Source organism: Lethenteron reissneri, chromosome 46 (assembly GCF_015708825.2).
Source record: "Lethenteron reissneri isolate LAM-NWPU_2019-01 chromosome 46, ASM1570882v1, whole genome shotgun sequence".
Taxonomy (NCBI): domain Eukaryota; kingdom Metazoa; phylum Chordata; class Hyperoartia; order Petromyzontiformes; family Petromyzontidae; genus Lethenteron; species Lethenteron reissneri.
Window position 1 is genome coordinate 9,632,395 of NC_083824.1, and position 16,616 is coordinate 9,649,010.

The following is a 16,616-nucleotide window of genomic DNA, read 5'->3' on the forward strand; positions in this document are numbered from 1 at the left end:
TAGCCATGTTTGTTTGTTGAAGTACAGAGTTATCCTGATAACTTTAAATTGTCTTATTGTTATTGTTTGACTTGCATCCCACTGGGATTTTTGCACACAGCATTGATATACTGTGTTTTTTTCTGGAAGACTTTGCTGTTTTTTCCTTGATTTTTCTGCGTAGTCACTTTAAGATGTTCTTTGTTCATGTTTTTGTTTGTTGCGATTGCACCCGAGTCAAGAGAGCCGCACGGCTCACAAGTCGAAATGAAACTGAAAAAAAAACTAAAAAATATTTTCTCGAGACGCACGACACTCGCGACGTCATCGCCCGTGAGGCCCCGCAAGCGGCCATATTGCGTGGGGGAGACGCGCGCGTGATTGGCGTGTGGCCGATGCGACGTCACGTGACGGCGATGGTCGCCCCCCCCCGCCGGTAGCAATATTGAGTGGGGCGGGGGGGGGTGTAAGGCTCCCATAGCAATATGGCCGCCGCTCGTCCCCTCCGCGTGGTTGCGCATAGTCGCGCCACCCCCATGTCCTCACCATATCCCAGGGTAACGGAGACGCGGAGACTCGTGGAGGTAATGCCGATGACAGGGATGTGTGTGTGTGTGCTGGCTATGGCAGGGCTGTGTGTGTGAGCTGGCTATGGCAGGGCTGTGTGTGTGAGCTGGCTATGGCATGGCTGTGTGTGTGTGCTGGCTATGGCAGGGCTGTGTGTGTGTGTGCTGGCTATGGCAGTGCTCTGTGTGTGAGCCGGCTATGACAGGGCTCTGTGTGTGTGCTGGCTATGGCAGGGCTGTGTGTGTGCTGGCTATGGCAGGGCTCTGTGTGTGTGTGCCGGCTATGGGAGGGCTGTGTGTGTGTGCCGGCTATGGGAGGGCTGTGTGTGTGTGTGCCGGCTATGACAGGGCTCTGTGTGTGTGTGTGCCGGCTATGGGAGGGCTGTGTGTGTGTGCTGGCTATGACAGGGCTGTGTGTGTGTGTGTGCTGGCTATGACAGGGCTGTGTGTGTGTGTGCCGGCTATGGCAGGGCTGTGTGTGTGTGCTGGCTATGGCAGGGCTCTGTGTGTGTGTGCCGGCTATGGCAGGGATGTGTGTGTGTGCCGGCTATGGCAGGGCTGTGTGTGTGTGCTGGCTATGACAGGGTTGTGTGTGTGTGCTGGCTATGGCAGGGCTGTGTGTGCTGGCTATGACAGGGCTGTGTGTGTGCCGGCTATGGCAGGGATGTGTGTGTGTGTGCCGGCTATGGCAGGGCTCTGTGTGTGTGCCGGCTATGGCAGGGCTCTGTGTGTGTGCCGGCTATGGCAGGGCTCTGTGTGTGTGCCGGCTATGGCAGGGCTCTGTGTGTGTGCCGGCTATGGCAGGGCTCTGTGTGTGTGCCGGCTATGGCAGGGCTATGTGTGTGTGCCGGCTATGGCAGGGCTATGTGTGTGTGCCGGCTATGGCAGGGCTCTGTGTGTGTGTGCCGGCTATGGCAGGGCTGTGTGTGTGTGTGTGGCTATGGCAGGGCTCTGTGTGTGTGCCGGCTATGGCAGGGCTATGTGTGTGTGCCGGCTATGGCAGGGCTCTGTGTGTGTGTGCCGGCTATGGCAGGGCTGTGTGTGTGTGTGTGGCTATGGCAGGGATGTGTGTGTGCTGGCTATGGCAGGGCTCTGTGTGTGTGTGCCGGCTATGGCAGGGCTCTGTGTGTGTGCTGGCTATGGCAGGGATGTGTGGGGGTTGTTTGACCAATGCTCTAACCACGTCGGTGGTGAGTGCGGCTTGGTGATGTTAGCTGTGGCCAGGAATCGAACACCAAGGATTATATCAACCTTATAATTCCGAGCTTACAGTTGGGCATTAGGATGTGTAAAGTTACTCTGTCGAGCAATGCAATTGCATGTGATAAGCTATATGCAAACGTCATGCTATTGGCAATTGCCCATGTAAATACATTAAAACTCACACGCGATCTCGCTTACCCGGTAATATAATCAATTGCCAGTGCTGTTTAATATCGCACTTTAATGATGTAGAATGGTATAAGTGCACTGCGCTACAAACCACACGACCTGAGTTTGATTCCTGGCCACTGATAACGTTGTTGGCAAGGCATATCTGAAGTAGTCCTGGGGACCCCTCATTCACTCAACCCACACTTACCAGCGTGGTGAAGTATGGTCAAACAACCATGATGACCACGGCCAAGGGCTGTAAATTATATTACAATCAAGTATGAAGAATATTCCACTATGAGATCTCCTTTACCAGTGGCAAAATATAGTAATATGTTTTTACCCTTTCAACTGGTACAAAAACTGACACCTTTATACAAGGCATAATGTTTGCAATAACCACAACACAAGCAGTTAAAATGCAAACAAAAAGAAACAACTCTGATGATGATAATGATATGCACTGTCCTTGAAGTTGATTGGTCCACACCCGAGACAGCTTTTCTTAGAGCCTAGTCTCCATTGGTGTTGGACCAGATGACACCAAAAGGCGTCATATCATTATCATCATCAGAGTTGTTTCTTTTTGTTTGCATTTTGACTGCTTGTGTTGTGGTTATTGCAAACATGATGCCTTGTATAAAGGTGTCAGCTTTTGTACCAGTTGAAAGGGTAAAAACCTATTACTATAAAAATATTCCAATTACATTAAAACATGCACTTTTAAACTGAAGGTATTGCATGACATTGTATTCAAATGTTGTACCTGCAGGTTGTTTGCAGCAAGTCCTGCACTGATTGTGTAGTCTGCGATGGAGGGATTTGGAGACCCTTGCGTGCTGCACAAAGTCTTGTCCGTCCTCCATGAGAACACGGGAGAGCACGAGATGCAGGAGCTATTGGAGCACCTCAACGCTGAACTCAAAGAAAATGCACACATGTGAGTGTGATAACTCATGACATGTTCTACGTCTATGTAAGGGGATATTCTATTCTTGCGAACGATGACAATATGTGTAGGAACTAGATACCAATGTTCGAGGACTGCCTGCCACGACGGCAAGTTTTTGTGTGTACTCATACTTCGATTTGAAGCTTTCGTGACTGCAGGGATTCATCTTCTTGGTTCTTTCGGTAAAGTCACGTAGAAGGGAAATAATAAGGACGGCTGCTTGCGTTGTGGCCGAAACGTCGTGAGAATTATCTTATTATGTTTAAATTTATTATTTTATTATTTCCCTTCTACGTGACATTACTGAAAGAACCAAGAAGATGTACTCATACTCTTAGGTTTTTTTTCGGTAAAGTCACGTAGGAAAATAAAACTAAATAAATAATGGACATAATTATAGAAATAAAATATTATATCTTTTATTGTTTATATAAAGAAATAAAAAAATAGAAATAATAATAGAAATAAAATATTATTTTATTTTTTATTTTTTCCTACGTGACTTTACCAAAAAAACCTAAGAGTATGAATCCTTGCAGTCACGAAAGCTTCAAATCTAGAAGTTTTGTGTGTAAGTTTTACTATCCCGCCTCCATTGAATTAGCGCAGGCGACAGTGGCTTTACTATACGGTCCATAGTTTGGATTGCATGGCTACAATCGCACTCCTGTGTCTCATCTTTAATTTTCAGTACGGACAATTAACTCGATTCTCCCGTGTAATGGGGGGAGATGGGTGGCCCGGATGAACACAAAAATGCTAAACATGCCAAATCGGCAAATTAGGATATTGTTTACATATATAATTGGGGTGAAGAATGTGTCGTCTGTTTTCATTGCTTATAGTAATCGGTTTACTCACCGACAGATAAGTGGTCATGTGGCCACTCAGTCACAGACTCTTGATGAGTAAGTGAGAAGCAGCTAATAGACCAGCTTGCGTAACATTTTTTCATTATTTTTCGCAAGCATGGTTATTGGTTAATCCGCAACCTGATAATCAATGTTGTGGATTTACTCTGAAGTGGTAACTAATTGGCGTGTTGTTTACGCGACAAACCTTACTGGCTGTGTCGGGTGGTAGAGGGTTAAGATGCATTTATACTGACACGATCTCACCCAAAACCTTTATTATGGATTAACAGTATGTTTGTCATTTTGTATGTATGTCCAGGGAACTCCCAGACCGCTCCACTAATTTTGTTGAATTAGTAATTTTAAAGCTTATGATTTGTATATTATGCAAACGTGGTCGAAATTATTAATAAGTTTGACCCTTGACCAAATAATATGGCTGATTCATCTCATTGGCCCTGGCATGGCTCATTTGCTCTCCTGACATGTGACATAAGCTTACAAAGGATATGTACGTGCCATATCTCAAAGGGCTTCTCACAATAATATTGTGCCATCACATCTTTCCAGTTTAGCACCAAAGAATCTTTGAATATGCTTATATGATTTATTTAATATTTGTCTATTGCCATCAAACTGTAAATGTAAGCAGGTGCTGTATTGGGATTGCTAAGTTGGGACTCGCAATCAAAAGCAGTGCCTTTTCATTTTGGCGATAACCAAACTTTTTTTTTACAAAAGCGTACATTTTAAAAGGAGAGTTATGTATGTATATTCACGCGCATTCCAAATAGCAATTTAAGCCAAGCGGTTAAAATGTGCCATCGGTGGTGTTTAATTAGGATTGTACGTTTGAGATTTCTTCAGTGCTCACAAGGGAATACGCAATAAAAATGACACTTTGCATCTTTACCTCCCAGCAGTGGCAACTAATTCCCATTCAAGCGCTGATTTGACACCAAGTTGATTGGGTGTGAAATTCAATAGCCCCCCACCCCCCCCCTGCACTATGCATAATGACAAGTTCTGTACGCATTGTAACTTTAAGTATGCCACCAGAAATTGTGTCAACAGTGTTATCTGTTGTTGGCCTGTTTTGTGAAATTAGCAAACGTTCTCATAAATTGGAAAGAGCCTGGAAATATCTGCTGATGATTGCACAGTGGCTTGAGTAATGCGGCACCACTATCCGCAGCCAATTATTTTAAACACCTAGGGCAGCTCCATTCGGGTTTCTAAGCGATGACCTTCATAAAACAATTCCTAAGGACATTGGGCCCTCCTTGTTAGCTGCTACAAAGCGTTCCTATTAATCCTTCTGTGTAGGCGTACAGGTTAATTAACACATGAAAACTGAAATTATATTGGTGTTAAGAATAAATACATATACAGTACATAAACTTAATTATCTATCCATAGGACTTGTTTTTTTTGTCTTTTATCGGGTTGTCAATTACAGTGGTTCAAAAGCGCCTTTAAATTTTTTAGACCATTAACTACGTGTGGCGCATGGACTCGCTCATCATCTCTCTAGAATGAAGCAGATGTAGCCTGCCTGCAATAATCCGGAGCATAAGTTGTAAATTAAGCGCATGTAGGATAACAGTGGGTGTGAAATATAACATCTCCCTCTCCAAATGTAGCTTTGAAGTTTGTTCACGACTTTGAGAATGCGAGCTCCTAATGTTGAAGAATCTTCAGTCTAGTTACAGGGTGTGTTACTGAGACATGTGAGTGCTGCACGTGATTAGGCTGGATTTGTCCTATTTATATCTTCATCATCAAAGGATGAAACTCTTACGTATTGTGCTCAGAACTCTAATGAATAAAATGGCTTAAGTTCATCGTAAAATATGTTTCATGCCTTAGCTTCTTAGCATCTCCATATGAAACGGGTCTTTGTGTCTTTCCCCATAGGTTCCTTTATTATTTATTAGAATACTTAAAATATTTAACGTATATGCGTACATACAACATCGACGCGTATAAACATGCCACTTTGCTTCAATATTGTACTTATTACGGCAATTATTTGGAATATTTCCTGGCAGGTTGTTGACATAAACATATACTATGTTTAATTACATCTTAAAAAATTAAGTTCTGAATAAATATTGGTAGCGTTGTATTGTGCGTCGAATTCGAATATTTATATTTCAATAGGACAACCATCTGCTTTCTATCAGTTCTTGTATATTTTATAAAGTTGACGTGATAGACTGAGTCAGTTTTCATTTATGGAGCTCCCGATGCCTTATGTTGTGTAATGTAAACTATTAATTATTCATGTATTATTCTTGTTTAGCGCTGGTCACACAACTTACAATTACAATTGGCACATGGCAAAACATACGGTTTGTTATGGAATGTTGCGTACAATACCGCAAGTGGTATTGAATATCAATCGCCGTAATTTAATTTGTGTGTTTGTTATGCATTGAGCATTGTGCATACATATGAATCTTTAAACATATCCCAGCACCGCTTCATAGATTTTAAGAGATGCTTAGTGATAGGCCAGCATAGCATATTTATCAGCTCTAACTTGGTTAGTATTGTGTATTTTTACGATGGAGTATTTTTTGTTGTTGCGATTGATGCATATGAATTAGATTCGTTGTTCCCGATGTTTCTGAACCAGTGGACCTGCTGTCCACTCGAAAAAAACATTTTCACGGACCAACATGCGGTAAAGGATACGGTGCTGTGTGAACAAAAAGTCTTGGTATCTGCAACAGTTCTGCAGACCACTTCCCATGGCCTTGCAGTCCACCAGTGGCCCACAGATCACAGGTTAGGAACCAATGAACTAGACGATGCTAAATTTCGATTTAAAGTTTTCGTGACTGCAGGGATTCATCTTCTTGGTTCTTTCGGTAAAGTCACATAGAAGGGAAATAATAAAATAATAAAAATTCAACATAATAAAATACAATTCTCACGACGTTTCGGCCACAACGCAAGCAGCCGTCCTCAGGTGAAGAACAGGTCTGTCGGAAAGACAGCGTCTGAATGAACACCACCAAGCTTGGCAGCGTATATTTAAGCTAAATTCCTCTGTTGATTTAAGCTAAATTCCTCTGTTGATATGCAGATTCCTTTGTCAAGGCGCCTTTCCTCCTCTAACCCAGCTTAAATATACGCTGCCAAGCTTGGTGGTGTTCATTCAGACGCTGTCTTTTCGACAGCCCTGTTCTTCACCTGAGGACGGCTGCTTGCGTTGTGGCCGAAACGTCGTGAGAATTGTATTTTATGTTTTATTTTTATTATTTTATTATTTCCCTTCTACGTAACTTTACCGAAAGAACCAAGAAGAGAGACGATGCTCCTTGCGAATAAAATACAGTTGTCTAATATAGCATCGGTGTAACAATCTAGATTAAATGTACGTCACATCAAATTCATCTTGCATCATCGTTAAAAAGACAATGTGTTTTTTTATACCATGCATTCGGAAGCAATGACAATGACAAAATACAGCGAATGTAAAAGCATGTCAAAGCGTGGGGTAAGACTGTACCAAAGCATATGATCATTACCTAAATGCCTTGATGTAGACCTTTTGGTTGAACTTTTAAATAATCAATGTGCTAGGTTTTTCAATCTGACTTTAATTAGCCTGTCATTTTTTTTGTATGTCTTTCAATTGGATCGTTGCAGCTTGGACAAGGGTTCGGTTATGGAGAATTGTTACATTTGTGTTGCACACGATGACTGCAAACCATCCTGTGCTGGGTGCAAATTCTTTTTACGTAATGCAGCATCTCTGTTCACCTGCAAAGAATTAAGCAAATTCATCCATAATGGTTGGAGGTGATATGGTGTCTGAACAGCCTTGATTGCTGTATTGTGTTTTTTAAGCACCGCAATAAAAGCAAGAGCATCATTTCACAAAATAGCTGTGCATTTATATCATCAGTAGTGTAGATTGGTTGGCATTAAATTCCCCTCACCCTCCCACTCCCCATCCACCACTCGCCCACACGTACCCCCTCTTAGTATACCAGAATCTGGGTCCCACTGGTCGCAGGCCTTGGTGCAGTTGCACTGCCTGCACACTTGGTAGCAACTCCGCTGCATCTATATGCCCCGTTCGGCATCGCTGTCCAATTTTTTGTTTGGGGCGAGCGCTCAGAGCTGGTGATCCTCTGCTGAGTGCGAGGAGTGTGTGTATGTATGTGTACGAGCGGATAGCGTAGCGGTTAACGTGCTGTGCTATGAATCCGGCGACCTGAGTTCGATTCTCGATCACGGCCAACACCAGCGACGATTATCTTAACCGGTCCCGGGCCTCCCCGGGCGTGATGCTGGCCACCCACCCCATTGTGTGCCATTCCGGCGATCATAGGTGCTCGCTATAAGCACTTACCTCAACAGTCTGTTAAAGGCTTTACGGGGGATCTTTGTCTTTGTGTGTCACTGCAGGATTGAGCGAGGGCTGGAGGAGATGGGAGCGGAGTTGAGCGCTGCGTTTCCAGGAGACGAGCCTCCTGCCAGGGCGGCGGAGCAGCTCGCCTGGCTTGCCCGCAAGGACATGGGGTCGCTGTGGCCCTCCCAGACGCCGCAGCCCGAAGTCGCACGCTTCCTGAGCGAAATAGTGTGTGCAACTTGCGGAGAGATATCTCATTGAAACACAATTACCCGTTGGCCCCAAGTGGAATGTCTGTGTGCATTTTGCACTGGCCCTGTAATAGGTATAAAGGTGCAGGCCTGCAATTTACATACAGGTGCCACTGCGGTATCGTACAATACCGCTGAAGGTGTTTAGTTTGTTATCCCTCCCCCACACCTCTGAATAGCATGGTTGGCTACTTACGATGCGAAAGAAGTTCAACATACGAAGGGAGCCCACCAGAGAGTATTTTGGTCTACTCTTCCACACTGGCCAGTACGTCTTGGACCAGCTGGGAGTACCCACATTGTACCCCGCCACCCACGACCCGTTGTTCTACTAATTGTTGCATACATATTTATGCTGCGGGGGTGAACAGAGGTGAGTGTATTAAAAACTCTTGCCCATTGCAACTGCCGTGCTGCGTATTGAACTGATGACCTTTGGATCCACTGCACTGTAATTTATTAAAAATGAGTGCAAAGTTAGTACAGTGAATTGCAGTACAGGCAGCACCGAATGACATTTCAGCGAGGTAAGAAACCACGGTGGAAATAATAACTTTGAAAAATTGCCCTGTAACAAATTGTGGTTGCAGTCATACAACCGTAGTCTCGTAAAACAGTTAAATATGAATATTTAAGAACTATGTCTTCCTGGTATTTTGTTTATTTCTTTTCGGAATGAATGGTGTGGGGTGTGGAGTGGTGGCACATTGGTTTTTGACACTACACTCTGAACCCGGCCAGCCGAGTTTGATTCCCGGCCACGGCCGACATCAGCGGCGAGTGATATCTTCACCAGTCCTGGGTACCCACTTGACCATCCTTTATCTAACATTATGGTGAAGTATGGTCGAACACTTCCCATGGCTGACATGGTGTGGGGAGACTTTCATGCACCAGTAGATTGAAAAAGGAGCAGACATGTTTTGTTCATTTGTTTACTATATTAACTTTTTAGGAATTCATAAGTGCCAGTTAAACTTTTAATTATTAGCACAGTAATTTAATATTTAGCTTGGGTCAAGGGCATGTAATATCGTAGTCATCAGACATTTATTAGTTGCGGAGGCTTCTCAATATGAAGGGTCGCTAATCATTTCAAACATTAACTACAGTAATTTGATTATGAGTGAAATATTAATCTCCATTAATAATGTATGCATACTCTACCTTGTCCAAAATCATGCTCTTATTCTTCAGTGGAGAGCAATCTGTTTATTTACAATAGCTTGGGCATGTGCAACAACATGATGTTGAAATTGCACATCAGTAAACAAAGAGCCCGTAATGATAGTTGCCACAGTAACAGTTACATCGTACAATTTTGATTAGAAAATTCCTAAAGCTGTCCTGTACTCAGAGAAATATGTATTCTTGTTTACCATGTGAAAAAAAAATGTCTCAATGCATTCCCACATGGCCGTGAGGTGGCCATGAGATGGCATGTGTGCATGTATTTTTTTTACTGGATACTCCAGTATACTCCCACCTGCAGCCGAAAAACGAATTCATGAAATTGGCCTAATACAGGACCCTCCTGAAAAAAGTCTGGAGACTACATTGAGGCTAAATGTGGGTAAATAATAATTATCATTTTAAAAATCAATAAATGGGCAATGATGACGAATCCCATTCTGTTTGAAACACCCAAGCATGGAATTTTTTAAAACTAGTAACACCTGCTTCTTTTGGCTTTTAAATATCTCATTCTGAAAAAAATGCTTTGTGTGTATTCCTGTATATATACACAAACACCATAGTTGGTTCAACTATGAATTTGTACAGCACTTTCTGTCCATCTACTGCTGGATGCGGGCCTCCCCATGCCATGTGGGTCGTGAGGGTTATTTGACTATACTTCACCACTATGGTCAGTGTGGGTTGGTCAAGACGGGCAGCGTAGATGTGGCAGCATAACAGTTCACTGCAACATGTATTTTACTGCTGTAAACCAAGGAGCCCCCACAGCCTTATGATAACCTGTCTGTGCATTGTTGTCACCCGTCAAAGTACATGGTGTGTATTATGAAAGTATCTCCAATATATTTATATAATATATTGGGTGTATTTGTTACTTGGGTATACTTTTAAAATACACACCCTGTGCTGTCCAGGCTCATCCCTGCTTATTTTCTGAGATTCACTGAGATCGGGCTAATTCTGGCCATTTGGTCATAAGTGTGTCATATTGTGCATGTGTCCTTTAACTACCCACTCTGGGTGCGGTCGATCTAATGCAGAGGTCAGCAACCTGCAACTCCAGAGCTGCATGCGCCTCTTTAAGGACTGCTTCGTGATGTCATTCACATGCATTGCGGCTCTTAAAATACCGAATTCTCAAAAAATGTCTCTCATTGTTATTTTGGTTGCCGACCCTTGATCTAATGTGATGGCTGAGGATGTGCCGGTGATGTTCTTCTGCCCGTCAGCGGGAGTTCTGACCGTCACGTCGCTCCGTGTTTTTTTGTCACGCAGCTGCGCATTCTCCGCTCGGAGCAGGGCCTCGACGACGAGGTGCTGCAGCTCCTGCTAGAGATCTCGTCTCGCTCCGGAGTGCTCTTCCCTTCCCACCCCAGCTGGCACCGCCTTCCAGTTCTCCTCGCTGGCGTCTCTCAACGCCGCCGAGGACACGTCCGCACTGGACGTGCAATCGCTGTGGGAGAGCACGCGGCTGCACCTCCGCACGCACCTCCTACGCAGGCTGGCTGCCATCTCGGCAGCCACGGGCACCGCCAGGGCACAACACTTAACCCGATTGCGCTGCCTGCAGAGCTTGGCGTTCCTCTACCCACCAGACGAATTTCTGCCCAAATACAAGACCATGCGTGCCAAGCAGCTGCAGGACTTGCTGCGGCTGTGTGGAATGAACCCGGCCAAAGAGTTTGAAAGCGGGAGCGCCGTTAACCTGGGGAGTTTTGCGCTGTCGCTTGCGGAGGCTGTTCCCCAGATCTGCATGTTGATGGTGGAGGACCATGCGGCCGTTGGTGGCGTGGCGGGCTGCGAAGTGGCGTCCCGGTTTCTTCAAGAGGTGTTCCTGGAAGAGATTGAGGAGGAGCTGGTGGGGGCATTGGGGCAGCCATTGCTGCTGCTGCTGCCAGATGGCCCTGCATGCAAGGATGGCAGGAGGCCAAAGGGAAAGAGAAACACAGTGGGTATGTGATCTTTTTTTATTAACCCTTCAATCTGTGTCGCCAAGGTACATTGCCGTGTAGTGCTCAGCTTGCGTTACGCGCGCGAATAAATAACTCTGCGGGATTTGGGACCGTTAATTTATTGTTCATGCGATTAAACTGCATGATGCCGCTCAACAAAAATAGGACATTTTTCAACTGAATGTCTCATTGTTATGACAGACGAATCTGCAATGCTGGCACAAGACACGCTTTCCCAGCTGACCCGGGTGATGTCAAGTCTGCTCAAGATGGACAAGCAACTAAGGGAATTAGCATGGTCTGCCCCGGCTAGCAGTGCTGGTGTCAACGAAGGTGAGGGATGTTCTTTATATATTTTTTTGAGTGCTGTTAGCGAGCTGCTCTCAGTTTTGACGAGCACACATGATGCGGTGAGGGGCCAACCCTTTTCTCCAAAGTTATCAATGCCTCCTGAAGCTGTCTCCATCTCTGTCCACTACCATTGGGGAAAAGATGCGTGCCCATTTTACAACACTGGTCAATGTGGGTTGGTGAATATTTCCCACGAGTGTATTGCGTTAATGCTGGACCCTTAGGTCAGTGCAAGTACTTCAGGATCCTCCTGAAGGAGTCTCAAATGTGAGTTGTGAGCTTCACGGTGTCTTTCCTCGCTAAATAATTGTCACTTTTATTGCTATTAACATCCAGTGTCTGGAATTCATGCCTCCCGAATTGACCAAACAAGATACGTGTCAGCTTCGATAACATTCACTGTACTATGTTGCAACATCTTTGATCCTCCCTACGTACGGTGCAAAAGAAGTTCAACATACATACGTGGCGATGTATCGTCAAATAACCTCCACGACCTGCATCGCTTGGGGAGGCCCTCGTCCAGCAGTGGATCGTCATTTGGGCTGTACGTGCACATGTGTTCGATTACCTGGATTCTAACTGTGGTAGAGTGTAGTTAAGTCACGTGATGTACTTACACACATATAAAAAACAGCTTGACAGGAATCCATACTCTTTGGTTCTTTCGGTAAAGTCACGTAGGTAGAAATAAAATAAAATAAATCACGACGTTTCGATCGCAACACAAGCGACCGTCATCAGGCGGAACCAATACAGCAGGACAACTGCTGATTTAGGAGCCTGACAGGGTTCATACTTTAATTTTTACACATCATTCATGCAAATTCTATCCCGTAACGTGCAGTCAGCCTCCTGTTTACAGAGCCGCACGCGCCGTGGTTCATCGCTGTGCTTTGCGGTCGGTAATGGGTCATGTGTCCTCCTCCTTCCTCCGACGAGCAGGCCCTACTCAAGAAAGGCAGCCCAGGACTCGTTTCTCCAGAACCACACTCGAAGAAGAAGCCGGGCACGTTCTCAGGTAATGGGGCCACCGCGCGCTGCGTTTGCGTACGTTGCGTTGTTATTAGCCGGGCAGTGGTGGCGACGAGCAGGCGAGGGTTTATGAATCGCACAAATGTTGCGAAACTCATCGCGAGACCATGAGAGTTGGTGATGGCTTAAGCGAGGCCTTCATCCAGCAGTGGATAGGTCATGGTTGATGATGATGAAATTCAATGTATATCACTGTATGTGTATTGCCCTGTAGTGGTGCAATACACGTGAAGTGAGGTATGAGTAGGGGAGGAGGTGTGATGCTCATTATCCAGTTATTCCTACGCTGTCTCAAGCAAAATTCGACGATTTTATCTCAACATTAATGAAGCCTTTTAGGGTCCATATTGAAATATAACAGTTTTTGAACACCCTCCCTGCTGTCGTATGCAATGCACATGAAAGAGAGGCTGGCGGAGTGAGTGCTGCTATTTAACATGTGGGGAATTGGTCATGCAGAATGGGTCGACAGTGCACACACAGGGGCATTACGCTTTAGACACAGGTAAAACACACATGTGTGTTAACAAGGAAAAGATGAACATGCTGACATTCAAGAGGTAACACCTCTGCACTTGATATTTGCAGCGGCAGGGATCCATAATGACCTTTAACTTGATCCAGGTTTGGCGTGGTGGCTAATTGCATTGTGTGAGCGTAGCGGTGCATTTAACATTGCTTTTGCTAATATAACAAGTGCACGAATTCTGTGATAAAGGTCATCTTTGCAGCTTTTGACAGTGTTGGTGGGTTTTTTTTATCAGCCTAATCACGTTTTGGTGTGTATCAGGACTGCTGTAATTCACAAGCAGTGTTTTTCCAGCTGCTGCATTATACAAACAAGATGGTTAATTAGTATTGTCATTTTAAAGCATTTTGTAAATTGACATATAGTAACAGTACTGCATATGTTGCTGAAAATGTATCCACTAGATATCATAGATCTTTAATATATATTGATCGTTTTTATTTCCGTACCTTTTTGATAAATAATCTCGCTCACATGTTTTTGCTGTAAATGTTTAGATTTTTACAACGATATTTGTGAACTGCTATACTTACATCTCATCTTTATACTGTCATTACATTTTTACATCACCTAAATATTTGTACATCGCAAATAAAACCGATTTTTTTTGCCCTTAATAAATTATTGCAATTCAATATTCAATCGACGACTACGCTCGTAATAATTCTACACACATGCTGCGTATTGCACCGCTGGCATATGGCGTGTGTCATAGTGCTTGAGCAAAGAGAGCAATTCTTAAATCGGAACTGAAGGTAGCAGTGTTGAGCTGCTGTGTGTGTGTGCGTGTGCGAGTGAGCGTCCTTGCGCAATATGTAAGAAAAACAAAACGAGGTGACTCCGACACATTCGGGTTGTGACTTATGACACCCATCAAGGCTGCTCCACGGAGGGTGCATCCGCCTTTTTAAAAATGGACAACGGAAATGAATGCTTTGAAAATAAACTGGCCATGGCTGGCTGGCCGTGGCCCTGCAAGATTGGGAACTTTGTGTTCACTGTAATTTGCAGGCTCTGGAATGGGAATGGAAGACTCTCTTCCAGGACCTTTCTGGTCCGATGGCTCGGAGCCTTCTGCAAACAGGAGCGGAGATCACGGGGAGGTGGTCACAGAAGTCGCCCGCCGGCGGCCCCTCTCTGCTGGTGTCCGCCAGCGTGATGGAGGGTGGGGGCAGTCATCGCTGCGCGGTGTTCGAGGCAAGCGCCGTGGGGCGTGCGGAGGAGCGCCGTGTCCGGCGGTGATTTTGTGAGCGCGCCGTGGGCTCTCTGACAGTCAGACGCGACGCCGCAGCGACGCGTCCGATTGCATTTTGTCAAAACGGACGTGAGCGATGTAATTAAAATAAAAAATACGATTTTTGTGATTGTATTAGCAATGTAGGGGAAAGTGATTTTATATATATAATTTATTTTTTAAAGAGCTCTGTAAAAAATAATGAGTGTGATTTGTTGCGTTTTCTTAACACCGGTGTTATCACATTGTCAGATGTGGTTATATTTATTGTCATTTCTGCAAATGCAACCCCATCCTGTGCTGTCTGAAGAGTTGCTTCTCACCGTTTGCTTATTAAATCATCATGCGTTATGGTATTCTATATCTCGTTGCTATTACTGCTGCAAGATTCTAACTTTGGCATCATTACTTGACATATCAACTCCTCCCCCCCCCCCCCCCCCCGATGATTCGACATAATTTAGGGCCACACATTTACGTAAGAAGCTATCCTTTCTTGTGCTATTTTTGCCATCTCGTTTGAATAGTTTTCTTGCTTTTCACTTTCTCGTACAGTGTTGGCTCACTCAGTTAGCATGAAGATAACCTTAACATACCATTTACATGCAATTTGCATACATCATAAGTAATTGAATTAACACATTGCTCGATTAGATGCGTGCATCGTCTGCGCACGAATCTGTTTTTGTTTGATGAATCGTTACAATGCGGAGCAGTCTTCGTGCTGCAGATAGTCTCAGCGTAGGAATGCACTCCCGATTTTCAGATGAATCCTAAGTGTCTGAAAATGAGGCCTTCATACAACATTTTGTATGATCCGAATTTTTTGTTCGTTTCTAATTCACTTCTACTTCTATTCCCGCCATAAGTGGCGTTACGTTTAGGAGCACAAAGACACTTTTACATTAGTACATCATGAAAATCATCCGAATTTTTTTACAGAAAACCACAGAACAACAATGGTACAGTTGGAGAGCCCTAACCTGTGCCATGTATTTATATTGCTTCTGATTCTGGGAGCCCAGTTTGTACCCAAATTACCTGGACCGAATCTGTTGTGTCATGCATATAAGGAGGCCTTTGGGAGGGAAAGCCCTTAGTTTCAAACAGTGTGTATTGTGCAAAATCCATCAGCGGTTCCTGAAGAACTGCATTGTACCAAAGCTTCACATGCGAGGCAACCATAGTTTTATACCATTGCATAGTGCGGTTCTGCTCCACCACCACGTCCAGAACAATAAAGTTCTCACAATATTTGTAAAATAATTTCGAGTTGCTTTATGCATTCACATCATACACAGTTTGTATTTTAACCTAATATGAATTGTTGAGCGCTCCATCGTAGAATTACGAGCTATGGATGGGCTAAATTTGGCCTTCATGAATGCGGACACATTGTACCTCGGTACATTCCGAGGGACGCATTGCAACGCGTTGTGACCGCCTTTCCTTTCCAGTTCTGTGCAGGCGTAGCGGACGAGCTGGAATTCTTCTTCCCGTTGGCCGTTGCCGGCCGCGAGGGCCCACTGCGCGAAGTCGGCACCGCTTTCGTGTCCGTCTGCTGCGACGTCACGGCATGCGTCCTACGCCGGCTGCGGGAATATGGACACGGTGGGGCAGACGGTGGCCCCGTGAACACGCTGTACACTGCGCTGTCCTCGGCGGCGTTTATGCACGGCCGACTGCGGAGCTTCTGCGACGCGCTGGCCGACCGGTCGTTCACGTGAGTGGTGTGCGCGTGAACGCGTACCGTTGCGTCGTAGCTGTGTCCGACGGGTTGCACCGCAGGCTGTTTCGACACCATCTCCAGCGGATTCCGCTCCACGTGCTGGCAGCTTCTTCAGGAACTGAAGCCTGGAATGGCATTAGATATCCGTACAGCACGTCCACGAATACCTATGCAGCAGTGTTATATTGTGTTGCCAAAAATTATGCACTCCCAGAACATAATGGGATGTGTAAAAAATACTTTT

At 44.9% G+C, this 16,616-nt stretch overlaps 1 protein-coding gene across 1 annotated transcript in view; it reads left to right on the forward strand.

Annotated features, from left to right (window-relative positions):
* Positions 1-495: 495 nt before the first annotated feature.
* KIAA0825 (KIAA0825 ortholog) overlaps positions 496-16,616 on the forward strand; it is a 70,188-nt gene continuing 54,067 nt past the window's right edge. The window contains 10 exon segments of the mRNA XM_061570608.1: positions 496-563; positions 2,692-2,859; positions 8,151-8,322; positions 10,818-10,919; positions 10,921-11,494; positions 11,696-11,827; positions 12,070-12,112; positions 12,791-12,866; positions 14,421-14,606; positions 16,101-16,366. Of these exon segments, the coding sequence (XP_061426592.1) occupies positions 2,732-2,859; positions 8,151-8,322; positions 10,818-10,919; positions 10,921-11,494; positions 11,696-11,827; positions 12,070-12,112; positions 12,791-12,866; positions 14,421-14,606; positions 16,101-16,366 (1,679 nt within the window). The 5' untranslated portion in view covers positions 496-563; positions 2,692-2,731.